Source organism: Tenrec ecaudatus, chromosome 16 (assembly GCF_050624435.1).
Source record: "Tenrec ecaudatus isolate mTenEca1 chromosome 16, mTenEca1.hap1, whole genome shotgun sequence".
Lineage (NCBI taxonomy): Eukaryota > Metazoa > Chordata > Mammalia > Afrosoricida > Tenrecidae > Tenrec > Tenrec ecaudatus.
Genome location: NC_134545.1, coordinates 192,852 through 211,977, shown reverse-complemented (window position 1 = coordinate 211,977; position 19,126 = coordinate 192,852). Strand labels below are relative to the sequence as shown.

Below are 19,126 nucleotides of genomic sequence, written 5' to 3'. Positions count from 1 at the left end.
CCCTGATCATAAAAGAACTGTCATAAAAGAGCTACCATATAAGATGAACCATTTCTGTGTCTGGCTACTTCACAATGCCTAAAGGTTATCTGTAGGTAAGAGCAATCAGGTTCTATAACCAACCCACCATAGACATACCAAACTCGACTTTGACACCTCTTGCTGAGGCTGACCAGAGATCACTGGGGTGCCCTGGGGAAGGCTCAGGGAGTTTTCAGATCAAGTAGCACCAGGTCAAGACAATGACTCATCTCACTGCTTGTTTATTTGCTTATGATATCACTCATCGGCTTTGTAATATGATAGCTGTATGCTGTGCATGCCTGATGAAAAGACCTGCAAGCCCCATTATATACTGTACCCGTTGGAAACACCATTCACTCTCTCAGCCCTGACATGGGATGAGGAGCCCCTGTGCCCCACTGTCAGTCTGTCTGTCTTTAATATTTCCCACAATCACAAAGTCGCTCCGGAGGACCTTTCTGAGTGTTAGGGATCCCCTCGCCCCAACAATCCACACTTTTCAATGAATGGACTCAAGAGCCCTTCCTATGGTTGTGCTGGAAGTGACCTGGAGCATATATGTTCGCTTCTTCCGATGATCTGGAAATATTTCCCCCCGGCTCTTATAAGGTCCCCCATATCTACCGGTCCTATACTATTCTTTCAGAAACCTGAGCACAAATTCATGGACCTGAAAAGGCTCGGGAGCCAGTCCAAACTTTTATCTTGATGTGCAGTCTCCAAAAACAGAATCATCCAAAATGCCAGTCCCGGGTTCCCAGGCTATATTGCCATAAGGCTAATGTCTTCTATGCTACAACCTATCCCATCTCCATTCACTTTTCCTTGGCTGCCACGTGAGAGTCACAGCTAATGGCACGATAGCATTCTGAAAATAAGGCTAGGCCTTGCCCTGATCCCCATGGAGAAGCATGCTCTCCATCACCAGCAGGATTTTCCCTGCAGCACCCCTCTGATCCACCCAATGAGGGCCTTTTCTCTTACTGTGTTCCGGCTCATTCTTTCTGTATACCACGTAGATGACATCCCCTGTGTGCAGAGGGCAGGTCTGCTTCTTGACAACCTTCAGTTTGTTAATTACTGTTCCGTTGGTGCTGTAAAGAAGACAATAGAAGGAGACGGGTCAGTCAGGGTGCGACGTAGTACCTATGAACACAGCTTTCCCCCAGATCCTGGATGCTTCCTCCCCCCAACTACCATGATCCGAATTCTACCTTGCAGGACTGGATAGGGCAGAGGTTGTACACTGGTGCATATGGGAGCTGGAGGCACAGGGAATCCAGGGTGAACGATACCTTCAGGACCAGGGGTGTGAGGGGCGAGGCTGGGAGAGTGGAGGGTGAGTGGTTTGGAAAGGGGGAACTGATTAAAAGGATCCACATGTGACCTCCTCCCTGGGAGATGAATGGCAGAGAAGGGGGTAAGGGAGACTCCGGATAGGGCAAGATATGACAAAATAACAATCTGTGGATTATCAGGGCTCATGAAGGAGGGGGGAGCGGGGAGGGAGGGGGGAAAAAAAGAGGACCTGATGCAGAGGGCTTAAGTGGAGAGCAAATGCTTTGAGAGTGATTAGGGCAAAGAATGCACAGATGTGCTTTATACAATTGATGTATGTATATGTATGGATTGTGATAAGAGTTGTATGAGTCCCTAATAAAATGGTTTTTAAAAAAAAGAGAAGACAATAGAATTTACCACACCTGCAAAAGCTTAAAGTTAAAAACCGTGTCCTAGCACCACTAAGAAAACAGGTCTTTATCACCATTTATAAATATTAAGAAGTGTTGTAGTATTTGAAGAGTTACATGTGCAAGTAAGAGGAGACATGCTGATGAAGACCAAGGGCTGCAGCCTTCAGCATGGATCATCATTCAATGTGAAGAAAATCCTCACCGTCGAACCAGTAGGTAAATCATGGCAAATGGAGTAAAGGTTGAAGTTGTCATGGATTTTGTCTTGCTTGAATCCATAAATCAATGTTCACAGAAGCAGCAGTCAAGTGATCAAAAGATGCATTATATGCAAGAATACTTGGTTCTATTAAACTGGCATTCCAAGATGCTCACCTTCCCGACACAATCGCCGAAGACAAAGTGGGTGAATAAGCAAATGTGGTGAAAAAAGCTGATGGTGCCTGGCTGTCAAAAGATATAGTGTCTGTGGTCTTAAAGGCTGGAAAGTAAACAAGCGGCCACTAGCTCAGAAGCAACAAAGCCCACATGGAGGAAGCACATCAGCCTGCATGCTCATGACATGCTGAAAGGACCAGTTATCAGGCATCAAATTAAAAAATTGATATTATATGCTCACCTCCCTGATACAATCGCTGAAGACAAATGGGTGCATAGCAAATGTGGCAAAGAAAGCTGATGGTACCTGGCTATCAAAAGATATAGCATCTAGGGTCTTAAAAGCTTGAAGGTAAACAAGCGGCCATCTAGCTCAGAAACAACAAAGCCCACATGGAAGAAGCACACCAGCCTGTGCGATCATGAGGGCTTGAAGGGATCAGGTATCAGGCATCATCAGAACAAAATATCCTATCATTATGAATGAGGGGGAGTGCAGAGTGGAGACCCAAAGCCCATCTGTAGGCAACTGTACATCCCTTACGGAAGGGTCGCAGGGAGGAATGAGGGTGCAGTACAGCAACAATGAAACACAACTTTCCTCTAGTTCCTAAATGCTTCCTCCCTACCCACTATTATGATCCAATTCTACTTTACAAATCTGGCTAGACCAGAGGATATACACTGGTACAGATAGGAACTGGAAACACAGGGAATCCAGGGTGGATGATCCCTTTAGGACGAGTGGTGAGAGCGGTGATACCAGAAGGGTGGAGGGAGGGTGGGGTGGAAAGGGGGAACCGATTACAAGGATCTACATATAACCTCCTCCCTGGGGGATGGACAACAGAAAAGTGGGTGAAGGGAGATGTCAGACAAGACAAGATATGACAAAATAATAATTGATAAATTATCAAGGGTTCATGAGGGAGGGGGGAGCGGGGAGAGAGGGGATGCCAGGGGCTTAAGTAGAGAGCAAATGCTTTGAGAATGATGAAGGCAATGAATGTACAAATGTGCTTTACACAATTGGTATATGTATGGATTGTATCACCCCTAATAAGATGATTTTTTAAAAAATATGCATTGCATTAGGTAAATCTGCTGTAAAAGACCTCTTTAGAATGTTGAAAAGCATGTCCACCACCGGCCAGGACCTTTCTGGGGCAGCTCCCAGCAGCTCCTGGCAAATGAGACGATTAAAGGGCTAGCGCTGGTGATGGGCTCTCTGCACACAGGGAGACACACAGGTTCAAGGCTCTGCAGTTGAGTCAGCAGTGGTGTTGATGCAGACGGTTAACTGTAACTAAAATGTGATATTCTGCCCTGGAGTGGCACTTGCTTGGGCAGCCCAGACAGCCCATCATGGCTGAACGTTTGCTTGGACAGCATGTCCACTCTGCCGAAAGGCTGGGACCCTCTGAGTTCAGGCTTCTTGTCTGAATCCCGGGCTGGTGGGAGGGGGGGTGTCCCTAGGGGCCTGGCACCAGCATTGCCATGGTCCTCAGCTCAGCCAAGGTGAAAAAAAAAATAGAATATTGATAAGCAAGGATGTTACTTTGAGGAGCCATGGTGTTTCCAATGGCTTCATAGGCACGTCAGAGTTGTTATTGAATAAAGACCCAAGAAGAGTCAACCCATGGAATTGTGGTGCTGAAGAAGAAGACTGAAAGTACCATGGACTGCTAAAAGGACAAACCAATCTGCTTAGAACAGGTACGGCCAGAGTGCTCCTTAGAGGCAAGGATGATGAGACTTTGTTTTCCAGACTTTGGGTGTGTTGCTCTCCGGTTCCTGGAGAAGGACATTATGTTTGGTAAAGTGGAGGGGCAACAGAAAAGAGGAAGGCCCTCAAGGTGATGAACTGACACAGTGGCTGCAACAATGGGCTCCCACACAGTAACAATTGTGAGGGTGGTGGAGGACTGGGCAGTGTTTTGTTCTGTTGTGCATAAAGTTTCTATCAATATCTAACAAGAACAATGTGCAAGTACTGCTTTGAGATTCGCTTGAGAAGGAAATTGCCTATTACACGCTTACTGCCAAACAACCTGCCAATCACACAGTCTTGTCAAGAGTTTTAACATTTCTATCATTCCAATGCCCTGCTACCCTGGCCTCCCTCCTCCTGGGCCCTTACATTCCACCAAACAATTCTGTGCTTTGGATTTTGAGCTACATCATGTGTCTGTGCTCAGGTCTGCACCCTTCCCTCAGTAGGCCAGGTTCACAGCTCTTAATCCTTAAAGAATAGCGACCCAATGGTAAAAAGCTCTAGCCAAAACCAAGAAGCATGCCATTAAGTGACAGTCCATTTCTGGGAGGAACATCACTGCCACTTGACCAAGCCTTGGGCACCACAGATGCTGGACATTAGTCTCCTGTGGTGACTGTAACAAAAATAGTGGCTTAACCGGACTTTATTCTCCTAAGGATCTGCCATCAGAAGCCCTGAGATCAAGGCATCTCTAGGGCTGTGATCCTCCAAGGAAAATCCTTGGCTTTGCATTACTTTGCTCGTGGCCCCTTTCTTCCTCTTCAAAGCCAGCACCTGCATCACTCCATACTCTGCTTCTATCAGCAGAGCAACTTCTATGACTGACCTGTCTCTGTATGTCCCTCTCATAATTGTGTAACTGTAACCTTGTGTTTAGTTAGGATGCAACCCAGAAAATCCCACTAGAGATGAACCTGGTTGGACCCACGGCAACTACATGGGTCCTTGAAAGAGAAAGGCAAAAGAGTTCAGATCAGAGGGAAAGCCCTGTGTGAGAGATCGAGATTCAACCAGCCATTCCAAGAGATGACAAAACCAAACCATTGCTATTGGGTGGACTTTGAATCGCAGTGATCCTGTAGGGCAGCGTAGAACTGGCCCATAGGGCTTCCGAGGCTGTGAATCTTTACAGAAGCAGACGGCCTCGTCTTTTACCTATGTAGCAGCTAGAGGGTTTGAGTTGCCAACCTTTCAGTCAGTAGACAATGTTTAACCAGCTGGGCCACCAGGGATCCTAACTAGACATTACTGGCTTGAGAACAGGAGGAAGCCATGAGTCACAGCCATGTGGCAGCCTCCGGAGGTCAGAAAGGTGGGATATGAATTCAAACCCAGAACTGCCAGAAGCAATACAGCCTGTCCACTTTTGGATTTTAGCCAGTAAGGTCTGGTCAGGACAGCTGAGCTTAGCCCTGTCAGAAAATGTGTGTTGTGTTAAACCTCTGATTTGTGGACATCTGTCACAGCCACCAAGAAAAACCCCTGTAGTCATATGGTCCCAGGCAGGGCAGCTCCTGAATCAGCTCTTCATTATTCCACATTGTGCTTGAAAACACAAGCCTACCTCAAACATACCTTAGGTTTGGTTTCCACATATGCAAATGAAGTAGACACTTGGCTGCAATCTATGAAGTGTGCAATCACATGATGACAAAGCTTAAAATATTCTGAGAACAGCCAGAACGGGATACGGAGAGACATGAAATGGGAATGTGCCAAATGGTGCTGAGAGACTTGTTCAGTGCAGGGCTGACACAAACCTCAATTAGTAAAAAACACAGTATCTGAAAAGCATAAAACCAAGGTCAAAAAAAACAAACAAAACCAAGTGCAATAAAACCAGATAGGCCTATAACTCGTGATAAGCTACCTCCTAGATTAAAAATGGGGCATCAGTTCCTCTTAATAGCAGGCATCAGTCCATAGTCCTCTACCTTTGAACTGCTCACAAACTCTCTTCAGCTCCTGGTGGGCACAAAGAATCCTTAGTCCTCCTGGAAGGCCACTGAGCCTCTTGTACTTGTTTTAAAACATCCACATTCCAACACAGGAAATAAAAATGAACACAAAGATTTCTGAACAAGGGCACTCACGACAGTGTTTTCTACAAGAAGTAAAACTCAAGATAAGTGTCCAGGTGACAGTCACAGGTCAGAGAGATGCTAATGTATGAAATAAAGAGAGGCTGAGAAAGATGAGATGAATGTAGACATGCTGGCATGTTAAGCAGTCCACAAATATAAGTGGAAAAAAACAACAAGCAATATACAGTTTAATCCCATTTATATGAAATTAGTGTTTTGTTGGATGCTGCTAATTTGCCGTGGAACCATGAGAATCCCATGCACAATAGAATGAAGCATTGTTCCATTTCATAATGGCCTGCAGACAGCACAGGGTTTTCTTTGCTCATTTTTATAACTAGATTGCTAGGTCTGTCTTCCTAGTCCATCTTTGTGTGGAAGCTCACAGAAACCTGCTTAGCATCCAAGCGACACTGACAGATGGGAACCTGAACATCAGCAGGGAACCAAACCTGTGCATGGAAAGTGAGAATTCGACCACTTATACTAAACATTTTAAATATGTGAGTGGGATTATGAGAAGCTTTTCAGTTTGTGTACTATTTCAGATTTGTAAGAATTTATTAATTAAATTTTTTTTCAAAAAACATGGACAGCTTTGTAAGCAGCACACATTTGCAATTCATTTTGAAATCTTATGTTGAGGTTCTTGTTTTATTTTGAATACATTCAAGAAGAGTCACAGATGTTAAAAGTGTTATTGAAACCCTCAAAATCAGAGCACGTCAGGAGAAGCAAAGTTCCCAGGTTGTATAAAATGAGCCATTACAGACTCAGCTTGTTTGCGCTTCACTCTCCTGCCCTCTGCAGATACTGCATCTGCAGCAAAAGGAAGATCTGTGGCAGGCCTACATCCCACAAGTCTATCAGCGCCATTTCCCAGCAGTATGTGCTCACCTTGCATAGCTTTTGGGACATTCTCCCCGTATTTCTAATTGACCATAATGGTGTTGCATTCTTCAGTGCCAACATAACTTCTACATTCACTAGGAAACCAAAAACTCCGTATGACTTGCTTAATTGTGCTCTGTGCTTTGCTGCGGTGCACTGGGAGTGCCTGTACGTTCTCATTAGAAACTCAACCGTTTTCCTCCTCCTCAGTCAAGATGCTTAACATACATGCCCACTTCAAGTTGGGCTCTTTTTTAATCATTTTATTGGGGGCTCATACAACTCTGATCACAATCCATATGTACATCAACTGTATAAAGCACATTTGTACCTTCGTTACCCTGATCATTCTCAAAACATTTGCTCTTCACGTAAGCCCCTGGTATCAGCTCCTCATTTTTCCCCTCCCTCCCCAAATCCCCCTCCTTCAAGAACCCTTGATAATTTATAAATCATTACTTTGTCATATCTTACACTGTCCGGCCTCTCCCTTCACCCACTTTTCTGTTGTCCGCCCCCCAGGGAAGAGGTTATCTGTAGATCCTTGTAATCGGTTCCCCCTTCAAGTTGGACTCTTTGAGTGACAAGAGGAAACAGAAAGAGTGCTCACCTGGTATCCTGCAGTGACACCTGACCAGACTTTCCATCCACTATGATCTTACAGTGGTCGCCAGAGACCAACTTATTGCCAGGGAATGAAAGGTCACAACCTACAATGAAGGGAAAGGAAATGGCAAGGTATTATTCTTGGTATTATAAACAACACTGTCCTTTGCTTTTCCAAAGTACTGAAATTAAAAATTAGGGTCCCCATTATATATACCCAAATAAACAGTCAAACAAGGAACAAAGAAAGAAAAAGAAGAAACATATTTAGGTAATAACTCAAAGTAAATGGGCAGGAATTGCTTTGTCAACCTTTTTGAATTTCCACAACTTAGTAGACACCCTGTTAACGCTTACAGCCACACCTTAACCTTGTAATATGCATGCATAGTCACCTGATGAGTGGTATCAGAATTTGAAAAAAAGGGTATGTAATTGTAATTAATTGTTCAGTATCTTTAACTCAGTCCTTAATTTTTTCTCTGTGTATTCTAAGTGTGTGCATATTATCACTCAGTTGCAGAAGTAACCAAAAAAAAAAACAAAACCAGAAAACCTGACAACATATTATTATGAGTACACGTACCTGTGTAACATATGAAACAGAAAGGGAATACAGGTATAGGTGAATATAATTGTTATGCCCTCATTAAATGCAAGAGAAACATCCTCGAATATTGTTCACCCCATTAAAAAGAATTCAGAAACTTCTTAGTATCTAATCACGATAGTACTCGATGGTCATATAGAAAAATATTGTACGGCGTTCAAGGCAAATAGCAAGGTGATAATGACAAGGTAAGAGTGTAACAAGAAGACAGTGAATGTGACAGCTGATTTTTTTTCCTGAGTACATACAAGGAGCTGGAATCCTAGTCCAATGGGCTATCTGCTCGAGGTCTTGCTCTACCTCTGAGTTGTGTCTCAGAAGACTTAGCACCATTAAAATGCCAATTCTTCCCGGTGAAGTATTGTATGCTAAGCACTGGATTAAAACTGGAGTTAATGTTCAAAAAAAAAAAAAAAAAAGCCAATTCTTCTTCCCTGTTGTTGTTTAAAAATTCACTGCAATCCTGAAAAATATCCCAGTTTTCCAAAAATTGTTGTAGAAATGTATAAGCTGGTTCTAAAGCTCAGAAGAAAAGTAATATAAAATAAACAAAGTAATTCTGTAAAAGAATAAAGCTAGAGGGCTCAATACAGTGATCGAGTCACTTTTATATGGCCATTCTCACCATAGTAACACTTACCACGTGACTGGGTGGGATTATGCAAACAAAGTGCTTGGGGCTCACAATGAGAAGTGGATTGCTTCCTTATATTGGCACCTTGGTGGGGGTGTTTGGAACCCCACCTGGGAGCTTGGTAGCTTACAGTCCCTCTCGTTTTAAAATGAGTCATTCCAGAGGCACACAGGGGAGATCTGAGTATCTCCAGGAAAAGCTAGAAGTGGACCCAGGGCCCCTAGAGCAAGGAGACAGAGAGGGAGAGAGCTGTGTCACTGGACATAGCCAGTGGCAAAGAGGAGTGACAGCAGAGAAATGGTGGAAGCAGAACCAGGAGACTGGCAGGAGCTGGTGTGGTGGGTTTCCTTGTCTGTGGTGCAAGAAAGATGAGCACCTTTCTGTGGGGAGCTTGCTGGCTGAGTGGAGTGCCTCCAGAAACTTAAAAGGAGGAGCCATAAAAAGCTTTGTAGCAGGGCAGAAGCTTATGGGGCTAAGAGACCAAGGGTCAGAGAGGTCTATCTGTGGGCGAGGCTGAGAAGAAGTTGTTCGGAGCTATTTCTGGTCTTAAAGTGCAAGCTGATATTTCCCTAATAAACTTGTAATTGTATTATCTGTGAGCTGTGTGGTCCTTGCAACAAATTTCCAAACCCCGCTGAGAAGCAGAGGGTGGGCTGTTGTCAGAATGGGTACACTGGTGGGCGGTTGGAGGCACACCTGACCTCCACCTTACAGGAAATCAGCCGATCCTACTGGCATCCCGTATTTATACCCATTTACTGAGTAATAAGACTTCCTGACTACAGAAACCAAAACACTGCTATGTTCTTGTAAGGATGGATAGCACATGGAGATGTTACACAAAAAGTTAAACTATTTTAAAAAACTGCAAAGTTTCTGGAAGAAAACCTAGGAGAAAATCTTACTGCTTTTGATCCAGACAAGGAATCCTTAGAATATATACCATAAGCATAAACCAGAAAGGGAAGAATTGAAAATTAGATTAGATGTCATCAAAATACAAATTTCTGTTCTCTAAAAGACATTATCAAGGAGATAAAAGACAAGCCACAGGCCAGGAGGAACAATTACCCGCCCAAGGTCTCGTACCCAAAATTTATAGAGAATCCTTAGCACTCAGCAATAACCCCAACAAACCAACACCATCATTAAAAAAAAAGATAAAAGACTTGAACAGACTTCAACGAAGAAATACAGATGCAAATGGTCACATGAGAAGATGCTCAGCATTAGTCATCGGAGAAAGGTGCACTGTTCCCGAGACACCTCCATGCTGTTCTAATGACAGCACACACTGAAGAGAGCATGCTAAGCCAGGGTGCCTTCTGAGCACTTCACAAGCTGCTCTCATTAACTCCTCACAGCAAGTCTATGACGTAGGTGGGCAAAACAGTGAGAGGAGTAATCAGCCTGAAGGGAGGATGACAGCGTGGAAACCCACACAGTTTGTCTCGGGTGCACTACGCTCAGCAAACCTCTTATTATCTCCATTAAAGGTAATTAAAGGTATTCTTAATGATATGTAAATACTTTCAAAGTTGAATAAAACAACAACAAAACAACATTGAGATTTAAGACTACTAAAAAGCAAGAACAAATGCAGGTACATTAGAAGGGATAAAATGAAACAAAATCGCTTCTGGTTCTGAATAGTTGTCTCTCTTTCTCTCTCTCAAGCATAAAGCTTGCGTGCTTCTTTATAAATTCTCAGGCACACTAAATATTTTGGTTGGCTTTATCAGCAAATTTCTCTCCCTGTAGAAAAACTACCTACTACTCATCTGTCAGTGTGTCATACCATGGTGTCTTCAGGACGCCTGGGATCCTGGAAGCTCTGTCGTTGGTATTTAAAATACCAGCAGGGTCACTCATGGTGGACAGGTTTCAACAGAGCTTCCAGACTCTGGCAGAATAGGAAAAAGAAAGCAGTGTTCCACTCTGAAAAACTAGCAACTAAAAACCTTATGAGTAACAGTGGACCATTATCTGTTTGGAAGGCACTCAAAATTATGACTGGGTAAGCGCTGACACAGTGGTTGCAACAATGAACTAAAAAAACCAAACCAACAATAAACTCAAGCATAACCCTGATTATCAAGATGATACAGGACCAGGCAATGTTTTGTTATGGTGTACATGGGTGCCTATGAATCAGAAAGCTGTAAAGGAGATGAAATGACCAGACAGTAACTTCTGAATCTAAGGGAATAGACATCTTGTGGCGTTTGAGAGCAATCTGTTAACAATCTGTGAGATCTTGCTCAATTCTTTTGCCTACTAGATTCATTAAACAACTATTTGGGTGCCTCTATTCCAAGAGCTAGGTGTATGGGTTGTGAATGAGCTGTTAATCCAAAGGTCAGCAGTTTGAATCCTGAATCCACCAGTTGTTCTGAGAAAGATGAGACTGTCTGGTCCGATAAAGATATACAGCTTCAGAAACCCTAAGTAGCAGTTCTCTGTCCTATAGGATCAATGTAGCAGTGGGTTTTGATTTGGGGTATTGAGCTAAGGGGTCTTGTTGGCAGTGTGGGATAGACACTGAACTGTTAACCACAAGGTCAGTAGTTCAAACCCATTAGCCACTCTGAGGGAAAAAGATGAGGTGTATGCTTATCAGTAAAATATGTATTGTCTTGGAAACCTTACCTAGGGTCACTCACTGTAAGTCAGAATCAACTAGACGGCAGTTGGTTTGGAATTCTAGGAGCTGGGCTTCCAGCAATGAACAGAACAAAGCAATAGACTTGATATTTTGGCTTATTTTTAAAATGTGGCCATTTACAGATATCAATGTCTGTCTGATCACTGCATTAACTGCATTTGTAAGTTTTAGCATCTTATTGTTTCCCCTGCATTCCTCTCAAAGTAATTCCTAACTTGGCTGTGCAATTCTTTCTTTAAACCTTTTGGTTACCTCCAGAGACCTGGGATTGACTCAGTGGTAGCGAGTTCGGTTTGTTTTGGGCATTCTAGTGAGTTACTTATGAACCTGGTGGCATGGTAGGTTAAGCCCTGGATTGCTAACTACAAGGTTAGTAGTATGAAACTACAGACTCTACTCTTTTAAAAGAATTAGTCGTGGAAACCCACAGAGGCAGTTCTGCTCTGTCCCATAGGGTTGCTTTAAGTTGTAATCAACTCAATAGCGGTGAGGGAGGAGTGAGTGACTTACTGGGCTGCTGACTGCAAAGCCAGCAAGTTGGAAACCACCAGTTGGGGAACTAGGAAGGCTGTCTGCTCTGCTCTGTCCTTAATCGACTTCCTGGCTCTTTCGGGGTATGTTGCTTAATTTCCACATCATGTGCAAATGCTCCAGTTTTCCTTCGGCCAATGATCTCCAGTTTGATTCCACGTTGACCAGAAAAGGCACTTTGTATTATGGACTTGAGGACCTTCCCCGCTAGAGGTCCGGGCATCGCAGTGACTTCAGGAAGTTGTAATGAGAATTAAAGAAAATGCTCGGGGCACTTCGGGGAGCGACTAGCTGGCAAAATAAACGGCAGCTATAATACAAGAGCGCATTCCACTGGAAAAACTGGAGCCAACACTGTGTCCCTTGCCCTGTGGCTTCCAGGCTGCCAAGTGGGCGCCGCCCCCGCCCCTCCCCCCGCCGAGTACCCGTCCGTCTCCCCGGCCCCCTCCCCCGCCTCCATACCCCAAGCCCCTGGCGCCCCGCACCTCGCCTCCGCCCGATGGTCCACTCCGGTTTCCATAGCAGGATGTGCGCCTCGCCCTCCTCGGCGCCCAGGCGGAGGAGCCTCCCCCAAGGCTGTGGCTGTGGCTGTGGCTGCGGCTGCGGCGGGTCGCCTTCCTCGGGCGGCTCCATCGAATTCACATCTAACAGCACGGGCGTCGGGTAAGGCTCGCCCACCCCAAAGACTGTCGCCGGCGCGCCCCACTTCCCCGCGACCCCCGCAGCTTTCGAGGCCGCCGCCAGCGCCGCCCCCTCCCCAGCGCCGGGAAAGGACGCGGGCGGGCGCCTATCCCGCGGCCGCAGTCCCCTCCGCCCGCCTCGCTTACCCCCCGACCCGCGCCGAACCCGGAACCGGCTGCGCCGCCGCTGTCAACAGACATCGCCGTTCCCTCAGCTGATCCACGGGGCGGGGCTAGTCGACGACCGCGCCTTGCGATTGGCCGGCGGTGAGGTCCACCGAGAGGAGCGCCTAGAAGGGACCCGGGAGCCGCCTCGGAGAAAGGGGGCGTGGAGACGACCGGCGCGTGCGCAGACTGGAGGGTGAAGGCCACCACGCCATATTTGATGCTGTCTTAGTTCGCTTCTCTTCAGGATCACGGAAGTAGCTGCTATTGGGCGCCATGTTTGGTTAGGGCAAAGGCCACCAAATAATTATGGAATTGGGAGTCGAGGTCCGTCCAGGTGACCAGAGGCCAACCGGTAAGCGGCCAGGCTTAGTGTCGGCACTTTGAACCTGCCACCGAAGATGTGACATTTGCTTTCGTAAAGGTTTACAGCCTCGGAAATCCTTCTCGGTCTTTCATGGCCTCTCGGAGTTGGAATCATGGAGGTACACAAGTGGAGGTAATGCCGACAGTTTCCTTTAAATACTTAAGTTTGTAAATACTTAGGGGGAACCTAACGAGACAATGCCGAAATGACTTTGGACTCATCTTTCACACGTTGGGAGCGAAAGGGAAAAAACACTTGGCGAGGAGAGGAACGCTAGTGTTCCTGTCCCACCCACCCTCAACTCTGAAGGAGCCTTTGCAGCTTGTGTCCACTGTAAATACACACTCCCTTTGAGTCAGCGATCGGGGCTTGCCAGCGTTCTCCTGGGTGCTTCAGGTGGCAGAAAGTAAATTTCAATCTTTTAAGGTATGAAAGAAGAAAGTGGTCGCATCCCACAGTTCTGGGGACCGAGGGAGTTACCTGCACTGGTAAAGGTTTCCACAATGGAGTTACACCACGTGAAGGGGAAAATCACTGGTGTAAATCAAACTACCTCAGCGACTAACCAAGGAGTCAAGAGAATACCACAATTACGTGAGCCCCTCATATGAAAGGTATTCTGACACAAGGCTGTGCCTAAGTCCTTGTGCAATAGCATGGTGGAAACGTTTGAAATAGTGAGAATGGCCAAAAGGGAACACAGCCATGAGGTGAGCCCATGCTGTTGGGAAAAATGGTGCCAGCAGACATGGAATTCAGGGTTGCCACAAACTTTCAAAGCACAATAGAATGAGGTATACGGTGTACACTTGTATATTTTGTTTTATGTATTTGTTACACTTGTATTTTTTTTAAACGTTTTATTAGGGGCTCATACAACTCTTATCACAGTCCATACATATACATACATCAATTGTATAAAGCACATCTGTACATTCTTTGCCCTAATCATTTTCTTTTCTTTCTTTCTTTTCCCTTTTCTTTTTTTACATTTTATTAGGGACTCATACAACTCTTATCACAATCCATACATATACATACATCAATTGTATAAAGCACATCCATACATTCCTCGCCCCAATCATTCTCAAAGCATTTGCTCTCCACTTAAGCCCTTTGCATCAGGTCCTCTTTTTCCCCCCCTCCCTCCCCGCTCCCCCCTACACTTGTATTTTTATGCATTTATAAAATTACTCTGGACACCTTCAACGCACAATAAAATAAGGTGTGCTGTGTACATTTGTGTTTTTTGTTTTGTGTATTTATGTTACACTTCTATTTATATGCACATAAAATTACGCTGGAAGGATAAAAGGGCAGCGGTTGCCATAGAAAAGGACTAGAAACCAAGGGTGTGAGGGAAGGAGGCATCTCTTGCACTGTGTACTTTATTAATCAGGGTTCCACCAGAGAGTGAGGGTCAGAAGGATTTATATGAGACTTGTCCCAAGGAGTTAGCTTCATAATCATAGGAGCTGGAATTGGCAGGTTTGAAACTTGTGGGGCAGACAGGAGCTAAGGCAGAATTTCTTCTTGATGGAAGCCAATGTTCTCATAGGGCCTTTTTAACGGAATGAGTCATAACACACCCAGATTATCTAGGATAATCTTCCTTAAATTGATCATAAAATTTAATTACATCTACAAAAATAGTCTCTCAAGCCATCCCTCAATTAGTGTTTGAATTCATAAAGTGAGGAAAGCGGCGCTGGTGACACTAGGTTAGACATTTGAGCTTTTAACAGCAAGTTTGTTGTTTTTTATTACAACCATCTGTCACTCCTTGGGAGAAAGGTGAGGCTTGTCTGTTCTGGTAAAGATTTACTGTCTCAGTGGGCGGAGGAGGGAGGGGCAAGAAATGGGGAGCTGATATCAGGGACTCAAGTGGGAAGAGAATGCTTTGAAAATGATGGCGGCATATGTGCAAAAGTGTTCGACACATTGGAGGAGTGTATGGATTGTGATAAGAAATGTAAGAGCCCCCAATAAAAGTATTTTAAAAAAAAGATTTACAGTCTCAGGAACAATAGGGTCACTGTGAGGTGAAATCTATTGGATGACAAGGGATGAGTGGCCTATTTAGGAGACCTGAAAGTGCAGTGGGTTAAGCTGTGGACTGCTAACCAAAAGGTCAGTGGTTTGAAGCCACCAGCCACATGCCCTGCCTGAAGTAGTTCAAACCTACCAGCTGCTATGAGGCTGACTGCTTTCCTAAAGGTTTAAAGTCCCTGAAAAACCTTAGACAGAGCAGCTTACTCAGTCCTATAGGCTCCACATTCATCAGACTCAGTTTGAGGGCAGTGGGTTTGGAGGCTTGTTTAGGAAGCCAGTGGCACAGTAGTTTAGCCTGTGTCTTGTTAATGAAAACATTGGTGGTTCGAATGTACCAGCTGCATGTAACAGTCTGCTCTTTCTGTCAAGATTTACAGCATCGGCAATAATGTAGGACAGTTGTCCTAACTCCTGTAGTTTCTCTGAGGCAGAATTGACTCTGACAACAGGTTTGGTTTGGTGACAAGTGGTCTATTTGATGTAAATACTCTACCCTTTGTCAACTTAGCACCCATATATATATATATATATATATATATATATATATATATATATATATATATATATATATCCTTAATCTATACTTAATAAAGACAAACATCATCGTGGGCACAGCTGAAAACCTGCTCTGAAAAGGATACAAAGCTCTTCTCATTGATATTGTGTAACTTGCGTGCTGTGAAAAAAACAACACTGCTATTGAGTTGATTCTGATTCATAGTGGTGACCATTCAGGATAAAGTAGACCTACTCCTTAGGGTTTCCAGGTTGTAAATATTTATTTACATGAGGAGCAGACAACCTTTCCCTCCCCAACAGAGGGGCTGGTGGGTTAAACCATCAACCTCTTTGTTGTGTAACCTACTATACCAATGAAGTTTGTCAGGGGAGCCAGCCCCTAACAAATCATCACAGACCCGGTAGGTGCAATTGTACAGTGATGATAAGTAAAGATTATAGTAAAGTCATAGAGACTATGATAGAAGAAAGATTGAAATAATGGAGTCAAGACTCATTTTATGGTAGCATACTCACCTTTGTAGTACAGGGCAGGAGAGACAGATTTATTGCTAACCAAGGCTAATCTATCTTTTGGGGACGTGCAAGCCCCCTAATTACAGGTAAAGACATATGTCACAGCAAAGGGTTGTGCTATAGGTAATACAGTAATGGGACGAGGAGAATTTCGGGGTATACATGCAATAGGAAGAGGAGGGATTAAGGGTATACATGTGACAAGATGGGCAGATCCTAGATTCATGATGGTGGCCTAACCTTGATTGCCCTAGAGCTGGAGACTTTATTTAACCTAAGCTTTCAGGGGAAGCAATCCACTGTCCCTAACAGCAGGGAGTGAGCCATTGTATCTATTGTGGGAGAAACAATGGTGTCTGCTTGCTCTGGATGGCTGGAGTCTTCAGGGAGATAACTTGACAATCATTTACCATTAGTTGCAAGCAGTGTCCTAAGTCTAACATATATTTGGGGGAGTCAAGCTGGGGAACAGTCTTTTTGTATCCCACACAAGTTAACCATTATTTATACATCTCATGTTAGAAGATGTGATTGTGTTAGTCTGGGTAGACTAGAGAAACAGATTCGTAGACACACACATATAAGAAAGAGCTTTATATACAAGAGCAATTTTATATTGAGAAAATATCCCAGCCCAGTCCAGATCAAGTCCATAAGTCTGATATTAGACCATATGTCTGATACCAATCTATATTTTCCTCCAGACTCACAAAACACATGCAATGATGCCGAATGCAGGAAGATCATCGGCCAGCGGGTGCAAAGTCTTGTGGATCCAATGGCCGTAGAAGCATCTCAGCACTGCCAGGGGTCTCCAAGTGGCTACTCCAGTTGCCAGGGCATGGGGTCTATCAGTGTAGTGGCATGTATCTTGTCAGTAAAGCATCTCTCAGTGAGAAAATAGTGTGTCTACCGCCTCCAAGGAGGAAATAAAGGAGTTTCCAGAATTCTCAGGAGAAGGCCATGCCCACACAGAAGCCTCATTGGCTATGACCTGATTGACAGACTAGACTCCACCCCTTTACTCTTAATCCTCTCAAATCCCAAACTGACACCAGATTATGTAACTACCACAATCATGGTGTAGTGGATTGCGCCATTGGCTGCTAACTGCAAGGCGGGTAGTTCAAAACCACCAGCAACTACTCTCATAGAAATTTACAATCTCAGAAAACCACAAGGGCAGTTCCACTTTATCCTATAAGGAGACTATGAGTCAAAATTGGCCTATGACAAGTAACATATTACTCTGAAGACCAAGGTGTGCCTGACCCAAGCCAAGGTCTTTTCAATTATTTCATAAGCATGTGAATGATGGACAAAAAGAAAGGGGAAAAAACGGTTTTATGGCATTGAGTTTGGTTTTGGGTTATAGATATAAGTGTATTTTTAACAAATTACTCATTTCTACCAGTGGGCACTTGGTTGTAGCTGGTATGAATAACTACCTTCTTCACTGCCTATTCTACATTTCCTTTGCCCTCAGCAGCAGCTCAGCCAGTTGTGGTTCATTGTCGGTGATATAAGGCTTTATCCCTCTGGGGCCATTAGCAGTGCTGCCTGAATTGGACTGTTGTAATTTTCTATTGATTTTAATGACAGGATATGATAACACTTCCCTGTATAGTTCCAACCCAGTATTCCCATGGTAATTGGTATAAATCAATCCAGTCAGTATGTAAAACCTTTGCCTTTTGTTTTCTGAAGTATTAGGGAACCCAAAGTGTCTGGGTGACAGTATCTACTTCCAACACCGTGAACTCCCTGTTTTATCTCTTAGTGCAGCGTTTCTCAATCTATGGGTCGCAACCCCTTTGGGGGGGTCGAACGACCCTTTCACAGAGGTCACCTAAGACCCTTGGAAAACACATATTTCTGATGGTCTTAGGAACCGAGACATGGCTCCTCTATCCGTCTCTAGGAGGATAAGACCCTATGAATAAGAATCAACTTTGCTAGTGAATCACTGAAAAATAGGAAAGGGAAAGCACCCTAATTTTCATCCTTTGATTTTTTTGGACCCACAAACCATGGGAGAAGTATGGAAGAAATAACAGCATAGAGTGGATGTTGATTTAGAGCTTATTTCGCCTTGTAGAGGACATTGTCCCAGGCTCAAGTCCGCATGTGATAATTTGTAACCTAATGTGGAGAAGTTTGTTTCTCAGTAAAAATCCTGTTGTGGACCAAGGGTGTGAGGGACGATGCTGGGAGAGTGGAGGGTGAGTGGGTTGGAAAGGGGGAACTGATTACAAGGATCCACATGTGACCTCTTCCCTGGGAGAGGGACAGCAGAGAAGGGGGGAAGGGAGACTCCGGATAGAGCAAGATATGACAAAATAACGATGTATAAATTACCAAGGGCATATGAGGGAGGGGGGAATGGGGAGGGAGGGGGGAAAAAAAAGAGGACCTGATGCAAGGGGCTTAAGTGGAGAGCAAATGCCTTGAGAATGATTGGGGCAGGGAATGTATGGATGTGCTTTATACAATTGATGTATGTATATGTATGGATTGTGGTAAGAGTTGTATGAGTCCCTAATAAAATGTAAAAGAAGAAAAGAGAAAAAAATGATTAGGGCAAAGACTGTACAGATGTGCTTTATACAATTGATGTATGTATATGTATGAACTGTGAAAAGAATTGTATGAGCCCCAATAAATTGTTAAAAAAAAAATCCTGTTGTATTTATTTGTATTTTTCAAGACCAGATTTTCCCTAGAAATAAATGTTGCTGCCAGTACTAATTTAACATTTTCTCTAAAAAGAAAACATACATTCTGTTCAGTCAGTTCTGTTCAACAGTAATGGACTCATTAGAATACAGGCATACCTCAGAGGTACTGTGAGTTCGGCTCCAGTCCACCACAGTACAGTGAGTTATCATATTAAAATGTCATACTTTTTTCCTCCATTGTATTGTAGGTTCAAG

At 44.1% G+C, this 19,126-nt stretch overlaps 1 protein-coding gene across 2 annotated transcripts in view; it reads right to left on the bottom strand.

Annotated features, from left to right (window-relative positions):
• Positions 1–12,847, bottom strand: part of CHFR (checkpoint with forkhead and ring finger domains) — a 33,612-nt gene extending 20,765 nt beyond the window's left edge. For both annotated transcript variants that reach the window (XM_075534466.1, XM_075534467.1), the window contains exons 1-4: positions 12,722–12,847; positions 12,380–12,538; positions 7,459–7,558; positions 1,009–1,118 (exon numbers count right to left, since the gene is read on the bottom strand). In XM_075534466.1, the coding sequence (XP_075390581.1) occupies positions 1,009–1,118; positions 7,459–7,558; positions 12,380–12,527 (358 nt within the window). In that variant the 5' untranslated portion in view covers positions 12,528–12,538; positions 12,722–12,847. The remainder of the gene's footprint in view (positions 1–1,008; positions 1,119–7,458; positions 7,559–12,379; positions 12,539–12,721) is intronic.
• Positions 12,848–19,126: the final 6,279 nt, after the last annotated feature.